We start from the raw sequence: 26,170 nt of genomic DNA on the forward strand, positions 1-26,170 counted from the left end.
GCTGGCTCATTCTGCATTTACTCGGTAGGAAGATCAGGTCACGGTTTTGATTATGTCCCTTCATTTTTAATCAACCTCTCCTCTTAAATCTTAGGGGCTCATGATATCAACTTCGAAGGCTGAAGATCACAGGACAAAGAACTAACCACATAGACTGATTAAGATGAGAATATACTAGTGCCATTTTCGGCTTATGACGTTTGTCAATATCATTTAATCTTAGAGAAGACGAATTCATTTAAAAAGGCATTTGCAAGCAAAATAATTGTATTTTATTGAAAATTCAGAAGTTACAGTACTTTAAGACAGTTTTTTCCCATAGTGTAAAGAAAAATAACTTAAAAAGGATTGACTCAAGTACAATGATTTTTAGTTTTCAAACTCACAAAATCATTTTGAAAAACACAAAAATCCACAGCTTAATTTATTCACGGTATAAGCATTTACTTTCCTAATTGTTATCAATAAAACACTAATGGAATCATTTTGGGAGTGATCTTTCAACAATCATCTTTCGGTCCCAGTTTAAATGGTATGTTAATATCAGTATCTAATTCACATGGATTACTGTGTGTGTGTGTGTGTGTGTGTGTGTGTGTGTGCACACGTAAAAACTAGCTAATTTTAATATGGCATTTCAAGAATGAGCATAAGTCGTCATTTCATTTATCATAGGGTAATAGCATTTGCAGTCATTTCTTAAGCATGTTTTCTCATCTCCTAAGTGAAAACCAACCACTTTTATTAAGGCGTTTAGCCGAGTAAGCACTAGGGGCATAAATAAGATTATCCATAATACTGCCAAAGTCTTAACTATTATAGTCAGCCATTTAATGTCAGGAAGGTTCTTGTTACACCTTTTAGATCGAAGTTCTCAGATTTTCTTAGGAAGGGGGAACCTAGTTCAGCTGAAATGAACAAAACACACTCATTTAAAGAAAAACAAAACTCATTTTACATGATCAATGGTCTGTATATTTACCAAATCGTACTCCTGAACAGAAAATACCCATTGGGCCACCTGTTTGCCGCAGCCAGATGTGGCCCTGATGCGGAACTTTAATTCATAGTCCCATTAATATTTTTATAGTGCTTTGCAGGTAGACCGCTTTCCTGTAACTATTCTGAGAATACTGAATGAAATTTGGCCCTGTTAGGAAATTTACAACATGCACATTGCATAAAATGCTTATAAAAACATTCAGTGCGTTGCCTAGATGAGAGGCAAAAATGGTTTGAAGAAAGGAGAATCCAGCAAGGAGAGAATTAAAACATCACGTGGCACTGGCTGATCCCGTATACTTTTTTTAGTCGATAACATCATACAAATTGGTCTTTCACCAAGGAAAAACCGTAGTTCTTATTTAATTGTGGAGAGATCTGACCAGGTGGGGAAAAGAAGGTACTCCGATAAAAAAAGTATCTGAGAACCAGTGTTTTGACAAGTTGACTCAAACTGGTGACACCGTTTTGAAGGTCAGGGACTAATGATAACTGACGTAGGACAGAGGTCAGCAGAGGTCAGTGAAGCTTTCCTTTCCCTCCCGCATGTCAGTGGTAGAAAAGGCTCTCAGGCACCCGATCCGCTTTCAAAGAAGAGGGCTCTTGATGGTGCCAGATGAAACGCAGCATCGTCCGAGCCACAATGTAACGGACCAAGATACCAGACACAAAATTTGACAGGTGCAATCGTTCTCATTTTTCCAGGCCCCAAAATAAAAGCAACAGCTGGCCCCATCAAAATATCTTCTCCCAAAATCTTTAAAAAAAAGTTGTGACTCATTGAAACTAAATTTTTCAGAGGAAAAATATTGCCACTGATTTTTTTGCAAATAAAATACATCATCAAAAACCCTTAAGTGAGGGTGCGTTTATGCTTTACACCTAAACAGTTTCTTGTTAAGGATTAAGACTAGTCTCTACCGGTTTTAGCCCCTGCTTTCAACATTTCCACTTTTCTCTTGTATTTAAAGTGTGGATGAATTAGGGGACTAAGTACTGGCTGTGGATGCAGCACCCACTTCATAAGGAAGCCTGGCTGAGAGTGCGCTCAATGTTTTGTTCATGCTCAATCTCAAATTTATTTATTGCTATGATCAACTATTCAGAATTTATTGAATTTGATGAATTAATAAGGAAAATAAACAGGTCAAAGTATAAAAATAAAATTTCACGCACAGACTAGAAATATCTGAGGACGGATGACAAAATAATAGTGCTTTCTATTAAATAATGGTTTTCAAGTCATTTTATACCAAGTTATACATTTAAAAAAACCCTAATTTATTCTTAGAAACATGATTATTTAACAGTTTCAATGATGATTACTCTTCCTATAACTTCTTCCACATTCTCTCAGTATGACTAAAAGCTCAATAGAACAGATTTGATATAAAAGTATCACAAACAATTATTGGTGACATCTAATGTAAATGTTTAAAAAAAGTTTGATTCTTATGAATTTGTACAAAAATAAAGCTTCTGATATTTTGTTAGAATTGTATTTGATGACTCATTAATGATGCAAAGCAAAAAATACTTAAACTAAGTTAACATTTACATATAAAAATATAGAATACATACACTACAGTGATCTTGATGATATATTACAAATAAGAGTCCCATCAGCCTGATTAAAAAGTTCAACATGTTTGAATGTATGAGTTTTTTAAAAAGTCAATATTCTTCATGTTTTAAAAGTAAAATTTTTTCATTTTTCAAGTCAACTGAGACTGTTTGGGTTAGTAACCGGGCTTGACGAATCTGGGGTAATAAAAGGCATTTCTCTGGAAGAAACCTGCAGTGTCTCAAGATTCAGTCATCTATCACTGCCTTGATTTGTCCTCAGCATACATTTCTTTATAGTTTTTTTTATTTTTCCCATTCAGATCAGTAAAAGGCTATAACAAAGCAAGCCACAGGGCTGGAAGGAATACACAAATACTGCATTTTGTCAGATACCTATGTTCTGCTATTGAGAAAGACGGTGCATACAAAACCCAAAGAGGGAGGAACTAATACGGAGAGTCCGAGCCAGAGAGTACTGGGTACGTTCTACCAGCCAGCAGTTAAACCAGCATGTGGCTTCTCTTTAAAAAACAAAACAAACAAAACAAAACAAAACAAAAAACTTCCTTCTCTTGTTGGGGTTTATATGGCTGTAACACAGGCTTTCTAGAGTTCTCTGATCTTTATGGTCAGGTCACACCGAGTACAGAGATCCCTGGTTTTCCGAGTAGTAAAATGTAACTAAATAGATGCAACACTAATGGCTAAACTGGACCTCATTTATTCTTTTTCCTGGATGTGACGTGAAAAACAAAAAATTCTAGATTGGGGATCAAAAGATCACATTCTCTTGTCTGACCTCAAAGCTGAGTGGTCTTGACCAAGTTACTTGAACCTTTCTGGGCATGAATTTCCTTAGGTAAGTAATAAGGGAATTATGCTGGACAACCCTTAAAGTCTCTTTCACATCTGACTGAGACACAGAGTCAGGAACTCACACAGTGCCTCAGAGTTTTCGTCGTGCAGATCAACGACCATCAGAGAATTATGCAGCGTAATTAGGGACTTCTGATGCTTACATTAGGGTTAGTGAGTTTTCCATCCTTCCAGGGACAAATCATAAGTATTTGGCTCTCTAGTAAAAACGTGATTAAGACATTTTTACATTATACACAAAGTACACTTTGATATTCACCGAGATAGTGAGAAGACTTTGTTAACTAGGTCCTTCCTTGATTCTCTTATTGTTAGAACCCTGTTCTCTCCTCAACTGGGTGGGGAAAGAGGAGCATGGGTAAAAAAGAGAATCTTGGTTAGAGTATTTCTGACTGAATGAAGAATAGTGGAAGTCTTTTTATTCTTGAATTTTTCTACATTTTAATTTTTAAAATTTTCAAAACTAAATATTTTAAAATCATTGCAAATACTTAAAACCAATAATCTGTCATGATTTACCACTATCAGTAAAGAACTATAGTTTACTACTAAAATGCCATTATTTTACCAAAAGAAAAGAAAATTTGGTTCTATTTATAAGCTCATTGCAATGTATTCTACTAGTTCTTATTTGTATCATTTCCAGAATCAAGACAAAAGGAGAAGACTCACAGTTCTGTTTCCACTATTTCAAACCAGATGTAAAGCATGTTGAATTCAAAGTTAGAGAAGGATTTTGTGGAGCACCAGCTGTAACTTTAGGAGTAGGATAAATGATTTCTTCAACAGTTACATATGTACCTAAGAAGAAACCAACAACTCCAGTGAACGCTATGGAAATATTTTTCAGGATCATCCATATATTGTAGTGCTCCTTAGAAAATGTAAGAATTTCAACCAGAGGTGGTAGGATCAGGGCCAACGTGCTGCTGCTCACGGCTCCAACAAAGGAAATCACAATGTCCAAACGAGGAATCAGAATCGCTCCAGCACCTAGAAAATGAAAATACATATAATCCTTAATTAAATACCTAATACTTAAATGAAAACTAAATGCAGACAGTGGGTATGATAATTCTACTTTCTTTTTTAACTTTTCTGAGTTATTTCCAGATGAAATTAAAAAAAAAATGTACCACTACTTCTGACCGATTTTCTTCCAAACTACTGGCAAGCTTTCTGAAAAGCTCTGATCTCGCACTTTCTTGGTCCTAGGTCCTACTTACCCTTCTCTTGCTGAAGGTATCAACAGAGGGTTTGTGAAAACTAAGACTCAGATTCCTTTCTCCAACGTCACTGATCGACTTGCTGAGGGTTTGGAGCGGCCACCAGAAAAAACGCTAGAGTCTGCTCAGGGGCAGGCTATGTCAGCTATGCCCTCCCCCGCTCCCCCAAACAATGAGGATTCCGTCACCACAGTTCTGGCTTTGGGGACCCCACTGACACGTGCATTGGCTCTCCCTAACTTGTCTCCTAAAGCTATCATCTCCCCTCTGATCTTTTTTATCCCTCTCTTTCTAAGATTTTTATTTATTTTTAGAGAGAGAGAAGGAGAGAGAGACTGTGCGCATGTGTGCATGAGCGGGGGCGGGGCAGAGGGAAGGAAACTCAAGCAGGCTCCCAGATGAGCATGGAGTCCAATGTGGGACTGGATCTCAAGACCCTGAGATCATGACCTGAGCCAAAATCAAGAGTTGGGTGCTCAACCGACTAAGCCACTCAGGGGCCCCATCCCTCTCTTTTTATTCCTAAGTTTACATACTTTTGCTTTCCTCATTTCTAGCCTCTTTGTCTCTTGCTGAACTTTCCTGGTGTATATGTAATTTAACTTGGGCTCTGGAATGAACTCTTCCATTTCCACTCCTTTATTTTTAGGTTATGGGTTTTTTCCTTCCCCTATTCTTTTTGTGGCCTCAATGTTTTCCAGGAGGATGTGGTATTAATCTGGAACTACTAGGTTTCTTGGAAGTACTTGTTATTTATTTAATGTCTTTTGAAAGCTAAAAAGCTAAAAATTATTTTGAAATGATAAACCTAGCCTCACATCTAGAGGACTGAAGTGCAGCAAACTTTCCTAAATAAGACACGACTTCGATGAAGTTGCAGCTCTAAACTAGAAATGCTTGATAAAGTGGGTTCCCTGTTGAATGGATGCTTGCCACATTCTTGTAACATGTTTCTCCAGGGAACCATAATCATAACTCCCAAACAAAACTAGGACCTTTCAAATTTCATGGACAACATCCATTTCTGAGAGGTCGCCACAGCAAGTCAAGGCCCTGCGAGTCTGACTCATCTTCCCAAGCTTTTGAGTCCTACTAAGAAGATAGTTTGAAAGGATGATTCAAATGCTAACTAGAGAATAGGTGTAACGAATATAATGCAGGCTGATAAGCTCAGGACTCTAAACACCAGTACTACAAACTTGCATTCAGTGTTTGGAAAGGACTGTGGAACGCTGGAAGATCCCCAAGCTTCACATCCAGCTGGGCCTCCACTCTCACTGCCAGCGTCACACAGCCTGCTCTGTGGACACGACGGTCCCATCGGCTGTCCACACAGGCACCCGTCGGGAGCCTGACCCCCAAAGCTTATCAAGTGCCCCCAGGGCAGATAAAAACCAGTCCGGTCCTGCAGGTCGGCTGGCTTTGACTTTAATTGGGAAGCAGGAGCGGAAGATTCCAATGAAGGTCAGCGTCTCGTGACGCGTCCCAGTGGAGCACAAGGAGATACTCCCTGCTTTGAGTTCTCTTCGCTCAAAGCATGCCCTAACTATAACCCCCCATATACCGCCCAGTAACTTTAACTTTTTTTTTTTTAATTTTTTCAGTGTTCCAAGATTCATTGTTTATGCACCCCACCCAGTGCTCCATGCAGTACGTGCCCTCCATAATACCCACCACCAGACTCACCCAAGACCCCACCTCTCTCCCCTCCAAAACCCTCAGTTTCTCAGAGTCCACAGTCTCTTGTGGTTGGTCTCCCCTCTGATTTCCTCCAACTCACTTCTCTCCATCTCCCCATGTTCTCCGTGTAACTCCTTAGGCTCCACAAGTAAGTGAAACCATATGATAATTGACTCTGCTTGACTTATTTCACTCAGCATAAACTCCTCCAGTCCCATCCATGTTGATATAAAAGTGGGGTATCCATCCTTTCTGATGGAGGCATAATACTGCATTGAAATATATACGGACCATATCTTCTTTATCCATTCATTTGTTGAAGGGCATCTTGGGTCTTTCCAGAGTTTGGCACCTGTGGTCATTGCTGCTATGAACACTGGGGGTACAGATGGCCCTTCTTTTCACTACATCTGTATCTCTCGGGTAAATATGCAGTAGTGCAATTGCAGGGTCATAGAGTAGCTCTATTTTTAATTTCTTAAGTATTTTTAAGTAAAAGAGAGAAGCAGGGAGCACCTAGGTGGCTCAATCATTAAACATCTGCCTTCAACTCAGATCATGGTCCCAGGGTCCTGGGATCAATCCCCGCGTCCAGCCTCCTGCTCGGCAGGAAGCCTGCTTCTCCCTCTCCCAACCCCTGCTTCTGTTCTCTCTCTCACTGTGTCTCTGTCAAATAATGAATAAAATCTTCAAAAAAAAAAAAAAAAAAGAGGGAGAGAGAGAAGCAGCAAAGAAACACTGGCCATTCTGTGTGTCAGGGACTCAGCTCCTGAGGAGAGCCCCAGGCTTCTAGGAACAGACTCCTGGTAGCAGATGTGCAGACAGATCACTTCAACATAACAATGGCGGCCAGTGCACAGAAATGGGTGAAGTTACTGAACTATCAGAAGTTATTAAATCCCTTTAACATTTTCTTCAAGCTCCTTCAAGTGAACTTCAGTTACTAATTTTCAAAGGAGACACACTTTCAGAATAGAACAGTCTTACATCTAGGATAAAAGGACTTGTGCTGAAATCAGCCTTTTAATTTAGTACAGTTGTCAAAATTCAATAAAAACAATGTGTAAGAAGTATTTCAAAATGTCGTAAAGTGACTTTTTCCTACTGAATGTTTTCTTAGTCATCAGAGTATGGGCTCATTGACTTCACTCCTCATTATGATTTACCTTATTGTTGCTATAATTCATTTAAATGATTACTTTGGAAAAAAGGTCTCATTTACTTTTCCCAGCTTTTTCTTTAGATCTAGGCATAAGTTCCACTCCAAGCTGCTCACTGAAATTTACAGTTGCCCCGATTTTCTAACTCATTCTCTCGCCTTGATTGGGCGAAGACGGTTACTCGTATCTTCCACGGAAAGCTGACCCATTTCCAGTGGTCCCTGGTAACACTCTAGGTAATCGTCAGTTCAGTATTAGGATCATCTTATACTTGTGGTTACAACAATAACGGTGACAATTATAACTGCTGGCTACTTTGTTAATATTCTTAAACCCTACAAAATATGCCATAAAAGGAAGTCTTTCTTTATTTCACAGTTGAAAAAAGAGGGGCTTACAGATGGCAGGGAACTTGTCTAAGACACCAGCAGGTAACTGGTAGGTTTGATGTGTCAGGTCAGTGTGGCCCCAAAACGCACACTATTTCCCACTGTACCAAAATCAAGCTGCTTCTCCACAGGTCTCCATGATTACTGCTCCCTGGTGAGGCATTTTATAATGTGAAACCTTAGGAGGAGATTACACACATTCCTTCAAATAGTAAGTAAAATTAGCCACTGAAATTATTAAAGACCAAAACAAAACAAAACCCACTTCTATAGGTAGTCATGGAGATTTAAGCAGTTAAATATACAAAAGTTAGCAGAAATAAAAAACCTGAGGAAAACTAGAACCCAAGTAAAATGTCTATCAACAATATAGAGTCCCTTATGCATCTGATTTAAATATACATATATTTTTAACCACTGATGCATTTTCAAAATAATAATCTGATTAGTTCTTTTAAGTGTAATAGGATCTGCTCTATGTTTTTCTTCTACAGTAGTAGAATAACAGAATTTTAACTCAAAAAGTATCTCAGCTATGTAAACAAAACTGATTTTAAAATATTAAAAAATATACTTTAAGTAGCTTCATTATATGACACTCAACAAGAAAAACTGATGATGCTATAAATGTGTAGTTAATACTTACACGTAATAGCAACCAAGAAGGACCTTATGGCAAATTCATAGATTTGTTTCCATTTAGCATGAAATTTGGATGTGATCATTGGGATGATGATCTCTGCCGGAACATAGAACTGAATTGAATATGTCACAAAGATGCCAAAGGAATATAGAATTTTCACTGATTGATACAACCTGTTAAAAAAAATTTCAAAATTCAGTCATTCTTTTTTTCCCCAGATTTACTGAGGTACAACAGGCAACACCATTAAACAGATAAAGTGTACAACATAATATTAAATATACACTGTGACAGGGTTCCCACTATCGAGTTAATTAACACATCTATTACCTCACGTATTTGCTTTGTTTTTTTCTCTTTTTGGTGAGAACACTTTGATTCTACTCAGTGAATTTCAGTTATATGCTACACTGTTACCAACTGTGGTCACCATATTATACATCAGAGCCTTAGAATTTCTTCATCTTACAACTGAAAGTTTGTACCCTTCTAGCAAACTCTCCTCTCTTTCCCCATTCAGCAGCCCCCTAGCAACCGTTAATTGACTCTGTTTATGTGAGAGAGAGATATATGTATAAAGTCAATGTGAGATCGACTGTATATGTGTGTGTGTATATATCTTTTTTTAACTTTATGGACATGACACAGAGAAAGAGATAGGGAGAGAAAAAGCACAAGCAGGGGGAGCAGCAGGCAGACGGAGAGGGAGAAGCAGGTTCCCCATTGAGCAGGGAGGCCTATGTGGGGCTCGATCCCAGGGCCCTGGGGTCATGACCTGAGCTAAAGGCAGATTGCTTAACAGACTGAGCCACCCAGGTGCCCCACATATTTTTTAATTAATCAATTTTTTTAAAAATGTATTTACTCTAGAGAGAGAAAACATATGAGTGAGCAGGGGGAGGGGCTGAGAGAGGGAGAGAATCCTCAACCAGATGCCCTGTTGAGTGCAGATCCTGATGGGGGGGCTCGATCCTGGGACTCTGAGATTGTGACCTGAGCTGAAACCAAGAGCCAGTCACTTAACCAACTGAGCCACCCAGGCCCCCCATATGTATTTTTTTAGATTTCACTTATGAGTAATACCACACAGTATTTGTCTTTTCTTTCTTTGCCTGGATTATTTCACGTAACATAATGGCTTCCAGGTTCATCTACACTGTTGTCTTTTTTTAAAAAATATTTTATTTACTTATTTGACAGAGAAAGAAACAGCAACAGAGGGAAAACAAGCAGGGGGAGTGGGAGAGGGGGAAGCCCAATGTAGGGCTCAATCCCAGGACCCTGGGATCATGACCTAAGCTGAAGGCAGATACTTAATGACTGAGCCACCCAGGCACCCCTACACTGTGGTCTTGACATGAATCTGGCTTTCTCCTTTTTATCTTTAATGTTAACATAGGTTAAGAAATCCAACACAAACATAGGCCAATATCTTACTAATTAGGTGCTTGTTTATTAAAAAAAAAAAAAAAGTCAGCGGGTCTCTACTGAATTTCTAGATGACTGGTGGACAGTTCATTTTGACAAGCCCAGAGGGCTTAAATGTGGCAATGCAAAGGTTTGGGAATATTGCTGCCAAGATTTCATTTTAGGCTAACCCAGGGTTCTAAAGGCTAGACTGTGTCCCATGAAGAATTAATGTTTTCTCAACTCTCTTTTAAAAACTAGGCATACTATTACGTCTTTGATAACTTACTGATCTATATATAGAAGAAAACTTCATATTGAACTCTGAGTTACAGTTCTCCTTAAAAAACTTGGTAGGTATGTCATTAGTTGCAGAAATATCATCATTCTTAGGTCCAAAAGGAAGGCATTTAAATGGTTTCAACTTAGAGAGTTCTCCAGATTCTATAGGAATTCCACCTACGTTAAAGTTGCATTAATAGGGAAATAAAGTTTGTTAGTTGGGTTGATGCCCAGTGCTTCAAAACAGCACAGCAACGTTCAGTTTTACAAATATCTTTAGATTTCTACATTGTAGATAGTCTCTTGTCAAAATCAGTACCCATGTCTGGATAGAGTCTTTAGTTAACTTCCTTTTGTCTGGCTTTTTAAATGTTGATAGTGGCACAGAGAGAAAACGCCGTATCAGAGGACTCAAATTATAGAAACTATTCTCCCGGGTTACAGACAATAAAATTATGTTTTGTTTTTTGAAATTTCGAATATTTTACAACAGTTAAAATAGAAAACCCAAAGCAACTGGAGAGGAGACTGAGGATGGAACACGCCGCAGCATTAGGGGTAGTGGTTAACACACACGTCCTCTTGAGGCAGAACCATCCCTGACAGTCCCAGTCTTCCCGTGTGAGAGCCCTGCTTTCCCACCTGCAAGGCCCATCTATGCAAGGGAAGAGTGTTTCTTAGGAAAAAATGCAATCCTTTTCAAGAGAGATGAAATAGTCCACTTTCGGTAGAGAAAGGCCTCAACATTTAATTAGACTTTAAGCTTATTTCTGATGTCTTAAGATTTCAAGTAGCAAAGATTATAAACCGTTCTCTAAACCGTGGCCACGTGGGAAGGAATTCTATAAGTGCCCTCCTATGATTCATGCGTCAGAGGAGTGAGTAAGAGAAAGGAAAAAAGTTGAATAGAAATAGATTCGAAAATACTATAAACATAATTACAGAAAGAAGGAGCTCCTTAGGGCTAGTAACAATAAAATCTTAATTTTTAAAATGATTTCAGGATATATTTCTCAGCTTGAGGCTTGAATTTTAAATATAAATGGTCAGTTATTGCAATGCACAGAACAACTGAAAGACTCCTGTCTCATGTACTGACATGTAACAGCAGACAATTAAATGAATATTCTTATCAGTTTACTGATTTATCAGTTTATTATTTGAACATTCCTTTTGTTGTTTATTTGTTATTATTTAAACATTCCTAATTATCTTTTAACTTACATGTTTTTCAATATGGTTAACAATATATTTAAAAATACATCATTATGCATGTAGGTATAATTACTTTTCTATTGATTTATAACAAGTTATACAGACTAAGAATTTGGTTATTACTAACACAAGTCAGTAAGATTATGTATTACACAGAGAACTAATGGGAAATAAAATGGTATGAGACTTTTAAAAGCTAATATACATGTTATTTATCAACAAAGAAAAGTAATAAAGATGTTTAAGAAAAGCACCGCAGTCTATTGAAATCAATTGTTCTATTCTGACTTCTCTGTTTTAAGAATACTAGTTTCATCTGTATTTTCGATCACTCTGTTTTTCTCTAATCAAGTTTTCTATAGGTATAGTCAACCTTGGTTCGCCTTTTGGTGTGAAGCAGGCATCTATGTACCGTTTTAGAAATGAAGAGTTGAAAGAAGAATCTACCCTGTTAACTCTCTCTCCAAAGGATAAAACACCTTCTTAAAGTCACAAGAATTTGTTTTGAAGATATAGAACATAAATAACTTTTAAGTAACATCTAATGCACATTAAAAAGCACTCTAAAATTCACTTCCAAAGGTTTTTTTTTTTTTTAAAGATTTTATTTATTTATTTGACAGAGAGATAGAGCCAGAGAGCACAAGTGGAGGTGGGTGGGTAGGAGGGGGATGGCAGAGGGACAGGGAGAAGCAGGCTCCCCGCTGAGCAGGGAGCCCAATGCGGGGCTGGGTCCCAGGACCCTGGGATCATGACCCGAGCTGAAGGCAGACGCTTAACAAACTGAGCCACCCAGGCATCTCCTGTACTTTTCTTTTACTATTTTTTAGATTTTATTTATTTATTTATTTATTTTAGGTGGGGAGGAGCAGTGGGGGAGGGAGAGGGAGGGAGTAGACTCCATGCTGAGTATGGAGCTGGACATAGGGTTCAATCTCTTGACCCTGAGATCACGACCTAAGCTGAAACCAAGAGTTAGATGCTTAACCAACTGAGCCACCTAGGCGCCGCCTAATAAAACAATACTTAATCTAAATGTACAGATATGAATATCTCACAAAATTTTTTAAAGCCAATCTGGGAAGAAAGCTGCTGACTCTCCTCTCAAGGTTGAATACAGCAGCTACTCTAAGAAAGACTGATAACTCAACTTGCCCCCTTAGACCCTTCATGATACTCAGGTTAAAAATCTTGAGCTTAGTTCTGTTAAGAAGGAGTCTGTCTGAGGCCTAGCTATAATCCTTACCAAGAAGCTCACCTCATTCTAAGCTGAAAAATACCACCATAAGCGTTATTTAGTATTCACAACTAGACTGATGGCTGTGACCCACTCAACTTGTACAGCATGTTTGCCGGACTCTACGTACTGTGAGGAAGAGATTCTCACCTGTTCACTGCTGTCGCTCTAGTGCCTGCAGCGAACACATAAAAGGCATACAATAAATATCTGCTAGATGCCTTTCATTCTGAATTTAATATCATAAAGAACAGTCATTCTGAGAGAAGAGTCAGAGGCAGTTTGGCCCAGGATTCCCAGTCACAGGCAACTTTAATATTGGAAGGAGTTAAGTCTGTCCTAGAATTTTGAGACCCATTAAAACAAAAGTTTAAAGAGAAAAAACAAACAAACAAACAAACAGAATTTGTCAGGGAGAGGACAAAGGGAATAGTCCAAGAGATAGGAACCTTATTTTTCCAGTTTCCTTAAATTTATTTCTCTTACTGCTTTTTTATTGTACCTCTTGGCGAGTCTGCTCTTGCCCCAATATTTTCATTTTTAGGTAATGAGCTCCTCAGAGTTCAACACTCTGCCTGCCTAGTAGGTTCAGTGATTACCTGCCATTACTCATCAGCTTTATTCTGCAGAACGTTCAGGCTCCCAGCTCCGGTATGCTACAAACGCGGGCTTAGACCTGGGGTTGGTTCTGTTCCTTTTGGCGGGGGTGGATGGGCCAGTTCAATTATCTTAATAAGTTAAAATGCCTACCTTATCCCTTCCCTGTTCTTACATGGTTCTTCTCTATTTTTTTAACTGAATTGTTCCTATCCAACACATGCTTCACAAAGAACGTCACGTGTGAGAGCAGAAACACCTTCCTGCTTCTTAGCCTTTTTGTGTGTGTGAAAACCTAATACCCTTGATATTTCTTAGTAGAAGTGCTATGTGTGCTGACTAAATGAGTAACATGTGAATTCACTCCAGGCCAGTATTTTTCAAACTAATCATGACCCACTAGTGGGTTATGGTATCAATTGAGGGAGTTGTGAAAAGTTTTTTTCTTCCTTTTCCCTAAGATACAGACTGGAACAGAGAATACCAGGGGACACTGTATGTAGAAAATACGGGTTTTTATTTAACCTTTTACTTATACCCTACTTCAGTGACTTTATAGGAGTGTGGGCGGTGGGCACCACAAAAACACATATACACCGACACACATACTCTTCTTTCTAGAGGGTTTTAAAACATTTCCCTTTTTTTTTTTTTTTTTTTACTATGGGCTGTAGTTTAAAAAGTTAAAAAGCCACTAACTGGAACCAAGAAGGCATGGAAACTGTGATGGGGAAAAGGCGGAGGGGTATGGAACAGACCTTGTGTTTCAGACAGGTAAAAAGTAAGCAACACAACACAACGGAACAAAGGAAATCACAACAAAAGCGAAAGATGTTTGTTTCTACGAGGTCACTCAGGAAGACAGATCCCAGATAAATACCGTTTGCTATCTTAGGTCCTCTTGTGAACTAGTTACACCAGCGTTCATGCTCAATAATCACCCTCCACCCTCCACCCTCCCCACTCCTCCATGCTATGCTTGAAACAGGCTACTTGACAGGTCTCTTCTCAAGACTCCCAAGAGAATGCTTTTTTTTTCCCCTCTAGGCTGTTATTTGGGTTCTGTTAGCGGAAATCCTGGAAAAACGCTGCTACAACATCACTCGACTTGGACCCCTATCAGTGCCTTGGTTCTATTATCAGGTAACAAGGGACATGCTCTTCAACTCAGAATGCTAGGTAGCAAACATTTACCAAGGCCTCTTGAGCGCCGAGCCATGTGCTAGATCACAGAGGTATATCCTAAGCCTAGAAGCTGCGGGGTTCCTGCCCTAAAGGTGCTAATGATGCAAATTTACTTATCATCTTTCAAACACACTCTTTGCTTCAAAGTCTAAATGAGACAGACTGAATACTACTACTCATAACTGGTTTGAAAAGATGACACCTCAGTCAATGAACAGTAAATAACTTGGAGCTTCTCTAATCCATACTTGCTTTATCCTGCGCTGCTTTCTAATCCAGCCTTTTCTTGTAGGATGACCCCGATGAACTCGGAGAACGTAAGTCACAGGGCATCAAGAGCCCCGCACAGCGTCCCAGCAGTAGTGGCTGAGAGCGCCCCAGGCTCCGTGACAGCCATATACCCACAACAACCAGCACCCTGCCCCTTCTCTGACTTCCTAGGCCTGCTGCCCGAAGCACAGGGAGGGAAAGGAAGAGGCTGATCCATAGCACATCAAGAAAGAAATTTTAGATTTCTTTCAGAGTGATCAATCCTATGATCACTCTGGTCCAAACTTCTCATTCTACAGAAGACTATCACTGTGAAGAGACGGGCTTCTCCTCTGCGGTATCCCTCGGTCATGGCTGTTATTTTAACCCAGATGCACAGACCACAAAGAAATGAACAGCAGGCCGCAGATTCAAAGTTACCCTGCCTCTGATTTCATCACAGAAACACATATATCCTAAGGCAGCTAATGTTACATATAAGGTTGTCACGATTCCCACGCCTCCCACAAGGAAAAGGAACTAGCTAACACGAGCTCGCCAAAGAATTACGTATCTTAACTTGCTTTCCATTTTATTCCAGATTTTTGTTTCTTAGGATACATGTACTATATCCTTTCCTCTAAATGAAAAGCAGGTGACTAGCTAGGCTTTCCTGAACACAGACGATGATGTAAGGGTCCCTTTTTAATCAAGACTTGCAACTGGTTCTGTTCTAAGTGTAAAGCCACAGCAAAGAGGGAGAAGGGGAAAGGCGGGAAGGGGATGCAGAAAAAGGCAAGGATTCCACAGAGCTACTGCCAGGGCACAAGGCTCCCTCAGGACTCAGCTGTGAACACCCAAAGCATTTCCCACTTGTCTCCCCCACACTGCTTCGCCGTGCTCTGAACTCTCTGGGGGTAGGCACATCTTAACTTGACATGCAATGTAACTCCCCCTTCGGTCCCTGCTCTTTTTAAATACTTCTGTGAGGAAGAGTAGGGAAGAAAGTTCTGAGACTGTTTCCACCTATATTTTATATTTGACATTAGAAGTACTTGTCAATTTTATTTCTGAAATTGTTCTTCAGATTTATTCTAAATATTATTCTTAGGAGGGAAAAATACTATTTTCTAGACATCATATAGTATTTGAAAAAAAAAAAGAACTATGCTACCATCCTTTTTAGCCTTGATCATCTCTTATATTAATCTGTTTAAGATTCTAGCCTGTATTAAACTATTACAAAGAGAGATGTATTTGGAAGAAACACAATTATGTAATCAACTATAATGTAAGTTAAAGAAACAAATGCTTAAAGTTATGTATCTTGTTTGTGATCATGTCTCTAGTCTGAAACGAAGGTATAACATTTGACACGTTTCCATCATGAAATAAAAATGTGTCACAGCTAAAGTAGAATTATAGTTAAAGAACACATTGCATGTTTGCCCCTTGTGAACCTGGGAACTATTCGAGGTACATTCTATCACAACTGTCTTCCCGTATGCATTTGTTCTTACAACATTTTTGACTCCAGTAAAAAGCCGGGGCTCAGGGGACTACTGAGTGACGGGTAAACGCCCAGCTACCAACAGGAAGCCAGTTAGGACACATAATATTTAAAAACATTGCAGATTTCAGACTTCTATCCAAGCAGCTCAAGGAGCAGTGGGGCATTAATTGAATCAGCATTTTAGCATTTATTCTTTGTATTTATCAAAACTAAGGAGTTACTTTCCCTTTTATAAATAAGGAAGCATGTCAACATGGTAATCGTTGCCAATAATCTTTTTAAAATCTCCAGAGACTAGACTCCGGAAGAAGGAAAAACCCCATTACTTCACTTTGTAGAATATGGTTCTAATATTAAGAGAGTATTAAGAGGCACCATGTTATTTTTTTAGTAATGTGTCCTATCTGTGTTCTGAAAGGATTTGGGGTACATACCTATTAAGGCTGACCAGTAAAACAGTGAGGGTCATAAGTGGTGGGTTTTATTATTTTATCAGGAATCCAGGGTGTTGGATTATTTGGCAACAAATATAAGTATTACATTTATTTATTACAGTGAGTCCACAGTAAAAGAATCCATATTTTACTTTTATATTTTACTCAAATTTGGAATATGTTACAATTTTTAATCTTTTTAAAGAATCCCAAACAAATCTGTAAAATCACAGATGGTCTCTTCTGAAGATTATGAAAAAATTCAAGGTTACACAAATAAGAAAGCACAATAAAATTTTTAAATGTTTAAACCATAAATCCAAAAATACACCTTTATCACCAAATATCAGTAAGCTGTATCTAAGGACTAACAAACTCGTATCTACCTACCATACATCCTGGGGAAGATTCAAAGTTATGCTGCCTTTGATTTCATCACGGAAACACATATATCCCAAGGTAGCTAATGTTACGTACAAGGTTGTAACGATTCCCATGCCAATATTCAAAGCTTGGGGGAAGCGTTTTGATTCTTTCATTTGATTTTCCAGTGGAAGGACCTAAGAAGAGAATGCAGGTAATACAAGTAATTGAAAACAATCTAGTATCCCATCTTACATATATATGTAAATTAATCTTTCTATAGTTTATATGCACATTTTATTTCCTTTAAAATAAGGCCTAATTCAATCAGAGAAAGTCCATTATCATATAATCTCTCTGATATGAGGAATTTGAGAGGCAGGGTGGGGGGTTGTGGGGTATAGGAAAAGAAAAAATGAAAAAAGATGGGACTGAGGAGAGAGACAAACCGTAAGAGACTCTTAAGCTCAGGAAACAAACTGAGGGTTGCTGGAGGGTGGGGTGGGAGGGATGGGGTGGCTGGGTGATAGAGACTGGGGAGGGTATGGGCTATGGTGAGTGTTGTGAAATGTGTTAAGCCTGATGATTCACAGACCTGTACCCCTGAAGCAAATAATACATTATATGTTAATGAAAAAATAAAAATAAAAAATAAAATAAGACATAATTACTGAATATTTTTCTTGGTGTTATATATCTTTTTACACTACAGATTTTTCAAATCCTTAAAATAAAAACATCTGAAATTAGCTCTTAGCAGGCAAACCTGTCAGATTTTTTTTTAAATAAACTTTTTTTGGGAATAATTTTAGATTAACAGAAAAGTTACAAAGATAAACAGAAAACTCTCATACACCCGACCAGTTTGCCCAATTGTTAACATTTTAAACTACCAAAGTATGTTTGTTACAACTAAGAACCAACATTGGTTCATCACTATTAAACTCCACATTTTATTTGCATTTCATTAGCTTTTCTACAATGTCCTTTTTCTGTTCCAAGGTGCCTTCCAGGATGCCACATTGCATTTTGTTACCATGAATCTCCTTGGTCTTCTCTGATCTTTGATGGTTTCACAATCCTTCCTCATTGTTCATTATCTTGACAGTTTTGAGGAGCAATGGTTAGGTGTTTGGTATAAAGTCTCTCTGGCAGGGTTTGTCCGACGTTGTCTAATGTTTGTACACTGGGATTGTAGGTTTTAGAACAAGATACCATACGGGTGAAATGCCCTTCTTACCATACATTATGCCAACATGATTTGTCACTGCTGAAACTAACTTTGATCACTTGGTTTAAGGCTGTGTTTTGCCAAGTTTCTCTGCTTATAGAGGTCTTCTCTTCTTTCTCATCATATTCTGTTCACTGCAAGCCAAGTCACTAAACGCAGCCCATACTCCAGAGACTGGGGAGAGTAAGCCACACCTCCCAAAGGGGAAGTACCTAGATAAATTGTGTGGGAATCCCCCATATATGTATTTATTTAATCACCTATTTATATTAGTATACATTCACGTGTATTTGTTTTATACTGTGACTATGAATCCAAGACACTTATTCATTTTGTTGCTCATATTGTTCCAGCTTTGGTCATTGAGAATGCCATCAGGTTGCTTCCTGTATCCCTTCGCATGCCTCCGTTCTTTCAGTTTTTTGCTTTTTTTGTTTTGTTTTTAGTATTTCCATACTTTCTAGATCTACAAGATACTCCAGACTCATCTTGAATGTCCTTGTTTCAGCCCTAGAATGAGACGTTTCTCCAAAGAACTTGGTTCTTTTGCTGTAAAGTGGTACTTAGAAGTCAAGATCAGGGGGCGCCTGGGTGGCTCAGTGGGTTAAAGCCTCTGCCTGCGGCTCAGGTCATGGTCTCAGGGTCCTGGGATCGAGCCCCACATCAGGCTCTCTGCTCAGCAGAGAGCCTGCTTCCCTCCCGCCCCCCACCGCCTGCCTCTCTGCCTACTTGTGATCTCTATCAAATAAATAAAAAATAAAATTTAAAAAAAAAAAAAAAAGAAGTCAAGATCAGGGTGCTGGGTGTGCCCATAGCTACCGTGTAACTCTCAGCTGATGTGCTAGGAAATACGTGTGTGCACATGAACCCAGCTATATTCATGTCTGTAATTGCTTCTACAGCTAGCCACCTGTAGCTACTGTCTGTCAATGTAGTGAGATGAAAAAGTTATTTTTATTATGTGTGGAAAAAAATACCTTGAAAGAAAAGAAAAAAAGGCTAATTGAAGAGTTAAGATTTTTAGGCAAATCTTCAGAGGTTTTGGCCAAATGATTTGACCATACAGTCAAAGATACTAAGAAATAGGAGCAGCAAGAGAAAAACAGCAGCAGCAAACACACTTACAACATGCCAGGGGCTCTTCTTTTTTAATTAAATTAAAATTGTCATATAACATTAGTTTCAGGTGTAAATGTAAGAATTTGATATTTATATACACTGCAAAGTGATCACCACAATAAGTCTAGTTACTATCCATCACCATACAAAATTACATATTTTTTTTCTGTAATGAGAACTTTAAAGATTTACTCTCTTGGCAACTTTCAAATATGCAATAAAGTATTATTGCCTGAAGTTACCTTGAGAAATGGGCAAACCTTTAGTTAGACTCACCAACTAAAAAGGAGAGAGGGCTCAAATATATAAAATCAGAAACGAAAGAGAAGTTACAACTGATATTACAGAAACATGGAGTTTCATTAAGAGACTACCGTGGATAATTAGATGCCAAAAAATTGAGGAACTTGGAAGAGATGGACAAATTCCTTGAAATATACAATCTTCCAGGACTGAATCATGAAGAAATAGAAAACCAGAACACTAAGATTACTAGTAAGGAGATTAAATCAGTAATTAAAAAAAACTCCTGACAAAAGTCCAGGACCAGATGACTTCACAAGCAAATTCTACCAAAATTCAAATAATATTTAAATACCTCCTCTTTTCAGATACTTCCAGAAAACCGAAGAGGAGGAACGCTTTCAAATTCATTTACGAGGGCAGCATTACCCTGACACCAAAACTAGACAAGGACACGGAAGAAGAACAAGAAGAAGAAGAAGAAGAGGGGCGCCTGGGTGGCTCAGTGGGTTAAAGCCTCTACCTTTGGCTCAGGTCCTGGTCTCGGGGTCCTGGGATCGAGTCCCGCATTGGGCTCTCTGCTCAGCAGGGAGCCTGCTTCCCCCGCCCCTCTCTCTGCCTGCCTCTCTGCCTACTTGTGATCTCTGTCTGTCAAATAAATAAATAAAATGTTTAAAAGAAGAAGAAGAAGAAGGAAAGAAGGAAGGAAAGGGAGGGAATTATAAGCAATATTCCTGATGAACATAGGTGCAAAAATCCTCAACAAAATATTGGCAAACCAAATTCAACAATACATTAAAAGGATCATATATCATTATCAAGTGGGATTTATTCCAGGGATGCAAGAATGGGTCAGGATCTACAGATGAATTAACATGATACACCGAATTAACAAAATGAAGGGTAAAAATCATATGATCATCTCAATAGATGCAGAAAAAGCACTCAGAAAATTCAGTATCTGTTCACGATAAAAACACTCAATGAAGTGTATACACAGGGAACATTACTCAACAAAACAAAGGCCTTTTAGGACAGGCTCACAGCTAGCATCAACTCAACAATGAAAAGCTGAGAGCTTTTCCTCTTTGATCAGGAACAAGTCAAGGACACCCATGCTCGCATTTTTATTCAGGTTAAGTGCTCCTTTAAATCCAAATGATAACCTTGCCAGTACAGTATTCTTGGTTCAAAGTTTTGCTGTATTTTTTTTTTCCTTTCAGTACTTTGAATATATCATGCTACTCCCTTCTGATTTTTCTGGTGAAAAATCAGCTAACAGCCTTGAGGGCGTTCCCCTGTATGAAACAAGTTGTTTTTCTCTTGCTGCCTTTTAAGATTCTCTCTTTGATTATGTATCTCTGTGTGGATCTCTTTGGGTTCATCTTACTTGGAACTGCCTGTGGAACTGGATGACTCTTTCCTTCCCCAGGTTAGAGAATTAACCAGCTGTTATTTCTTTATTAATTTTTTGGCATCTTTTTCCCTCTCCTCCTTCTAGGATCCCTATAAATATGCAAATGCTATGCTGCCTGGTGTTCTCCCAGAGGTCCCTTAAGCTCTCTTTACTTTCTCAAATTATTTTTTCTTTCTGCTGCTCTGTTTGAGTGAGCTCCACTGTCCTGTGTTCGAGGTCACTGATCAGTCCTGCTTCATCTGGTCTGCTTCTGAACTCCTCTAGTGTATTTCCAGTTCAGTAATTGTATTCTTCAGCTTTATGACTTCTGTTTGGTACTTACTTTTCTTTTGCTTTTTTGAAGAACATCCATTGTTCTCCCAGGTTTCAGGAGCATCTTTATGACCATGACTTTAACTCTTTAACAGGTAGATGACTTATCTCCATCTCACTAAGGTCTTTTTCTGAAGTTTTGTCTTATTCCTTCATTTGGAACATATTCCTACACCTTGTTTTTCTTAACTCTCTGTGTTTGTTTCTATGTATTAGCTGAAACAGCTGCATCTCCCAGTCTTGAAGAAGTGACCTTGTATAGGAGATGAACTCTATCATTCAACCTTGCCCTAGCTCTTGGTTGTCTCTTGGACCTTTGTGATTGTCTAAGTAGCCTAATTTATTCTTGATAAATCTCAGTTGTTGAAGGTGTGCCAAGGCCTGCCAGTGTTCCAGTGTAGGGATCTCAGTCAGTACCAAGTTTCAGGATGATGGAAGTCAGATCCTCAGGCAGCAGCTTTTAAACTCTGGAAAGACACAGTCCTATGGGACCATCTTTGTAAACCCTGCTGGCCTCTAGACCAGGAGATCTGGAGGGGTCTGCTGGGGGAACAGTTGCAAAGTCAAGGCTTCAGATAACTGTATAAGCCCCGTTCTGGGGGGTACCTGCAAGCTGTAGCAAGACCAAAGGAGGGCACAAGATGGTATTTCCCTGTCTACATTCCCTGAGAGCACTCCTGCAGCCTCAAGATATGTGACAAACCTGAAGCCTATCCCTTGGGTTAAAGCTTCTGCACCAGCAAATAGGCCTTTTTCACTGGCCGACTTGCGGTGCATTTCAGTCTGTTGTCTGTGCAATGCCCTCAGTGTGGTAAGCTGCCAAGAACTGTCTGTCCCATTGTTCAAGTCCCACGGGGCCCTGGCACATAAACCCTCCTACCCACCAGAGCCAGGTGATCAAGGGGCATTCCCAGTGTGAACTACACTCGCCCACAACTTTAGTAAGGCAGGGCAAGGACACTGGGGGCAGGGCACGGCCACCAGTGTTAGAAAGGCAGCAGGGAACTGCTGTGTTTGTGAGTGTCCACCTGCACAACCATGAGAGAGGGAGACCACGGATAGGGTGCTCGCCAGTGCCTCCATCCCTGGGAAAAGTCCCAGCTTGTCCCTGCCCCTCCAGCAGATGCTTTTAGACCAGCAAATGAATCCCCTTCACATAGAGTCTAGGTTCCTTTCAAACTGCAGCTTTCACGTCAGGTTCTGAGTCCATATACAAGCCCTTTAGAAGGAGTTTCTCAGATCCCAACAGCCCTTTGGATCCTTTGGATGTAGTTGGGGGCTTATCTCTCCAGGGCAGGTCTGAAGGGCTGCGATGCCTGATGTGGGGGCACAAACCCCTTGCTCAGGGAAAAGCTCCAGGCCTATAAGATCCCTCCCTGTATTGGGTCACTGCAGCAGGGGCAGAGTTTCTGGTGAGAACATATCTCTGTCTCCCCCATCCGTCTTCAGGTGCCTCCTCCATCTGTCTCGAGGTGGACCTTTTACTCCTTTGCCGTGGAGCAGCTGTTTAGCTCGTTTCCAGGTCCTTCTCAGAGGCCATTATTCCACATGTAGTTTTAGTGTAGTGTGTCCATGGGAGAAAGGGAGTTCAGGCTCTTCCCTTCTTGCCATCCTGGACCACCCCCTGCCAGGGATTTTTCCAGATGCTTTGCAGGCAGCACCTCATGTAGTCCTCACAATAACCCTATACCACAATAACTCCAGTAACAGCTCTACTTCTTAGGTAAGTCAGATCCATATGGAAATATTAACTAGTTAATAGGAGAGAGAACCATCTGGATGTTCTGGAGATAATCCAGACCTAAAATAAGGGACTATAATTAAGAATGGTGCCAGTGCAGCTACAAAAGGAGGAAAGGAAGGAAATTCACATTTATGTAGGCTCCCTCTGGGGCTAGCAGCACTGTGGGTGTTTTAAATGTAAATTCATTTATGGGGAAATATGAAAGAAAAACAAACATGCCTTGATTACCGATGGAATGGGGGAACCAGGGACAAAGTGAAAGGAAATGTTCCAATGTGTCAAGCTTGAGTGACTGAAAGTAAAACTAAGAGAAATAGGGAAATGAGAAAGTGAAGTTAGCTTTGGATTAACAAAGTCTATGTCAGCTTCGGAGCTGTCGAACTTGAGATGTTAAAGGACAACTTAACTGGGTATGTCCAATAGTTAACTAGAACTTAGTGGTTAAAGATGAAAATGAAAATCTGCAGTTATGTCTGTAACCGTCATAAATGGAACGGTAAGAATTCGTGAGAATTCTCTAAAGAAGAATTAAGAGAGAGCAAGAACCCAAGGAAAATGGTATAAAACTGTCTTCTAGGCCGTATTTCATCTGTGGTTCATATAGATATGTGTAAGTGTTTTCCCTCCCGTACTAAACCATTAGACATATAGAGAGCAGAGAGTGATATTTTATTTTCCCCAAATCTACACATTCCAGGCTTTAAATAAACTGGAAGCATCTTAAATGGAAATATTTAAGATCTGAGGATCCTCAGGGTGCTTGTATTTCTTGGTAGTAGCTTTATGATAACATCATTTCTCAAAACAAACATGATATGTATAAATCTAAAGGGAGAATTTATATTTGATTCTTCTATGTAATGGCAACTTTGTAACAATTTCAATTCCCTTAAAATCATCTAGTCTATAAAATGTGATGCTTGGGCTCTGTCTGAATAATTTGGGCTTGGCAGACGAGATAGAAGACAGATAAAACAAAATTAGCCATGAGTTGATTTCTGAAGCTGAGTGATGCTGACACGAGAGTTCATCATACTATTCTCTATTTTGTCTTGGGCTTGAAGTTTTCCATAATAAAGTGTTAAAAATCTAAACTAAACTATAATTCAAATCTAACCTACCAAACTACAAAACAAAAAAGAAAAATGCATTTCTAAATGTAGTCTGACTACATAAATCTTTGTGTTAACTTAAAAATAATAAGAGTAAATCCTTACCACTCCTATGCCTTCAAAAGCAAACACAGCAGTACCAAAAAAGAGTGGATATTTTTTCCAACCAGCCACTATTGGAAGGTTGTGGGGACTTGGCATATTCTAGAGAAAGAAAAAAAAAATAAGAGAAGTTAACATCTTTACTTATTTTAAAAAATTTAGAATAAAGAGCAAAATCATATACTTCTGAGTTTTACAACAGCAAATGTATGTTATAAAAGTGAGTAATTCTTTCAATGAACACTTTAAGCAACCTATGTTAAATGTAGCCAAGCTGTTAGGACTTCACTGCCAAATGCCATTGTTTCCCTCATGCCCACACATTCCATCTGGGCTAAACGCTCCTGATTACCTGCTGCTACCTTCAAGTCCCGGGCTGTTCACTCCAGGTATGGCTCCTGGCACGACAGGAAATACACAAGCATCCTCAGTCTGAGCTGAGAGCCACGGTATCAAACCCCACTCACGGTGTCCAATGAAGTCCATTTTCTACTTTGTTGTCATTGCTCTTTCAGTCTCCAAGGTACCTGTTCCTAACTTTGGCTTTTTCACATCATAACTCTGCTGCTTCCTAGTACAGGTCTCCTCCTGGTCTCTGTGTCTTAATCTTTACTTCGACAGTTCTCATTACCCTCATTATTTGTACCTATTCCTTGACTTTGGCTTTGATTACTTGGTCTTGACGCATAGCCTTGTTCCAACTTTCACTATCTGGAAACTCACAAATGCACATCTTGTTCAAGATCTCTGGTTCCACAATGGCTGTATCTTCCAGCTATGCCTAGACTGGTTCCCACTCTGCCCTACCTAACTGGAAGTGGGATTCAAGGCCAAGGAAACAGGATGAAAAAAGAAACTGAAGTGTGAAAGCACACGGATAATCTGGGAAATAAAGAGGTCTAGAACATCTGAAGCACAGGGAGACGTGTGTGCTACGGTGATGATACATGATGGAAAACACAAGCAATGGTCAAAGTGAAAAGGGCAGTAAGTGTCTGAGTCATTTGATAACACCAACTGTACTCAAGGCTCACACTGTTCCCTCTACCTAAGGAACCTCCTTTTCTGCTCCGCTAACTCTTACAAGCTCAGCTAAGGACTCTTGACCTGCAGAAAGCCTTATGAGACCTTCCTGCCTGTCCCCTTCCACTCTTATGTGCAGTAAGAAAATGTCTACAGATTTTGGAATTTGGTGGGGGGCAGGTATGAGATAAGAGTTTGTAATAAACTGCCAGTGGAGGTTTTAGAACAACTGCAGCAATAATATACAAAATGGGTTGGATGAGAAAATAACAGAACAGGAATGCTTGACCTTTTCTAAGTCACTGGCACCTTTTGAGAAATGAAAGCTATACACTGCTCATAGAAGAATGCATATATACACACAGAAACATTAAGTCTTGCAAATATTTTGAATGCATCTGCAGATCCCCTGAATCCCATCAATCAAAAAAAAAAATTTTTTTTAAGGACTACTTCTTTTATGGTTGGGCTCCCCAGACAATGACAATGAAATCAACTGAGGTCTTCTGATAAAGAAGTTACGGACTAGGGCAGTGGCAGAGAACTGAGATGGTGGCAGCAAATAAAGGTTGAGAAGTAAAAGAAAATTAAAAAATTATATCTATACTCCATCTGGAAGCTGGTTCAAATCTTAAGAGAGTAAACAAAACAGTACTGAGGTCTTTGTTTCATGTTGCACAGTGTACTGAGGCATGATCTTCAATCTCACAGCTTCCTAGGGTGGGTATTACTCTCTTCTGCAGCAAAGTCATAAAGCCCAGAAGCATATTTACCAAAATCTAAAACCAGAGCTGAACACTAAGCCTGTGCTCTATGGCACACACCTTTCAAGCTGATCAGTAT

General features: G+C 39.3%; 1 protein-coding gene across 1 annotated transcript in view; it reads right to left on the minus strand.

The window, feature by feature from the left end:
* Positions 1 to 258: 258 nt before the first annotated feature.
* SLC36A4 (solute carrier family 36 member 4) overlaps positions 259 to 26,170 on the minus strand; it is a 53,516-nt gene continuing 27,604 nt past the window's right edge. The window contains exons 8-11 of the mRNA XM_080817451.1: positions 24,308 to 24,406; positions 17,052 to 17,221; positions 8,546 to 8,715; positions 259 to 4,437 (exon numbers count right to left, since the gene is read on the minus strand). Coding sequence (XP_080673577.1) covers positions 4,130 to 4,437; positions 8,546 to 8,715; positions 17,052 to 17,221; positions 24,308 to 24,406 — 747 coding nt within the window. The 3' untranslated portion in view covers positions 259 to 4,129. The remainder of the gene's footprint in view (positions 4,438 to 8,545; positions 8,716 to 17,051; positions 17,222 to 24,307; positions 24,407 to 26,170) is intronic.

Source organism: Martes martes (assembly GCF_963455335.1).
Source record: "Martes martes genome assembly, chromosome: 10".
Classification (NCBI taxonomy): domain Eukaryota; kingdom Metazoa; phylum Chordata; class Mammalia; order Carnivora; family Mustelidae; genus Martes; species Martes martes.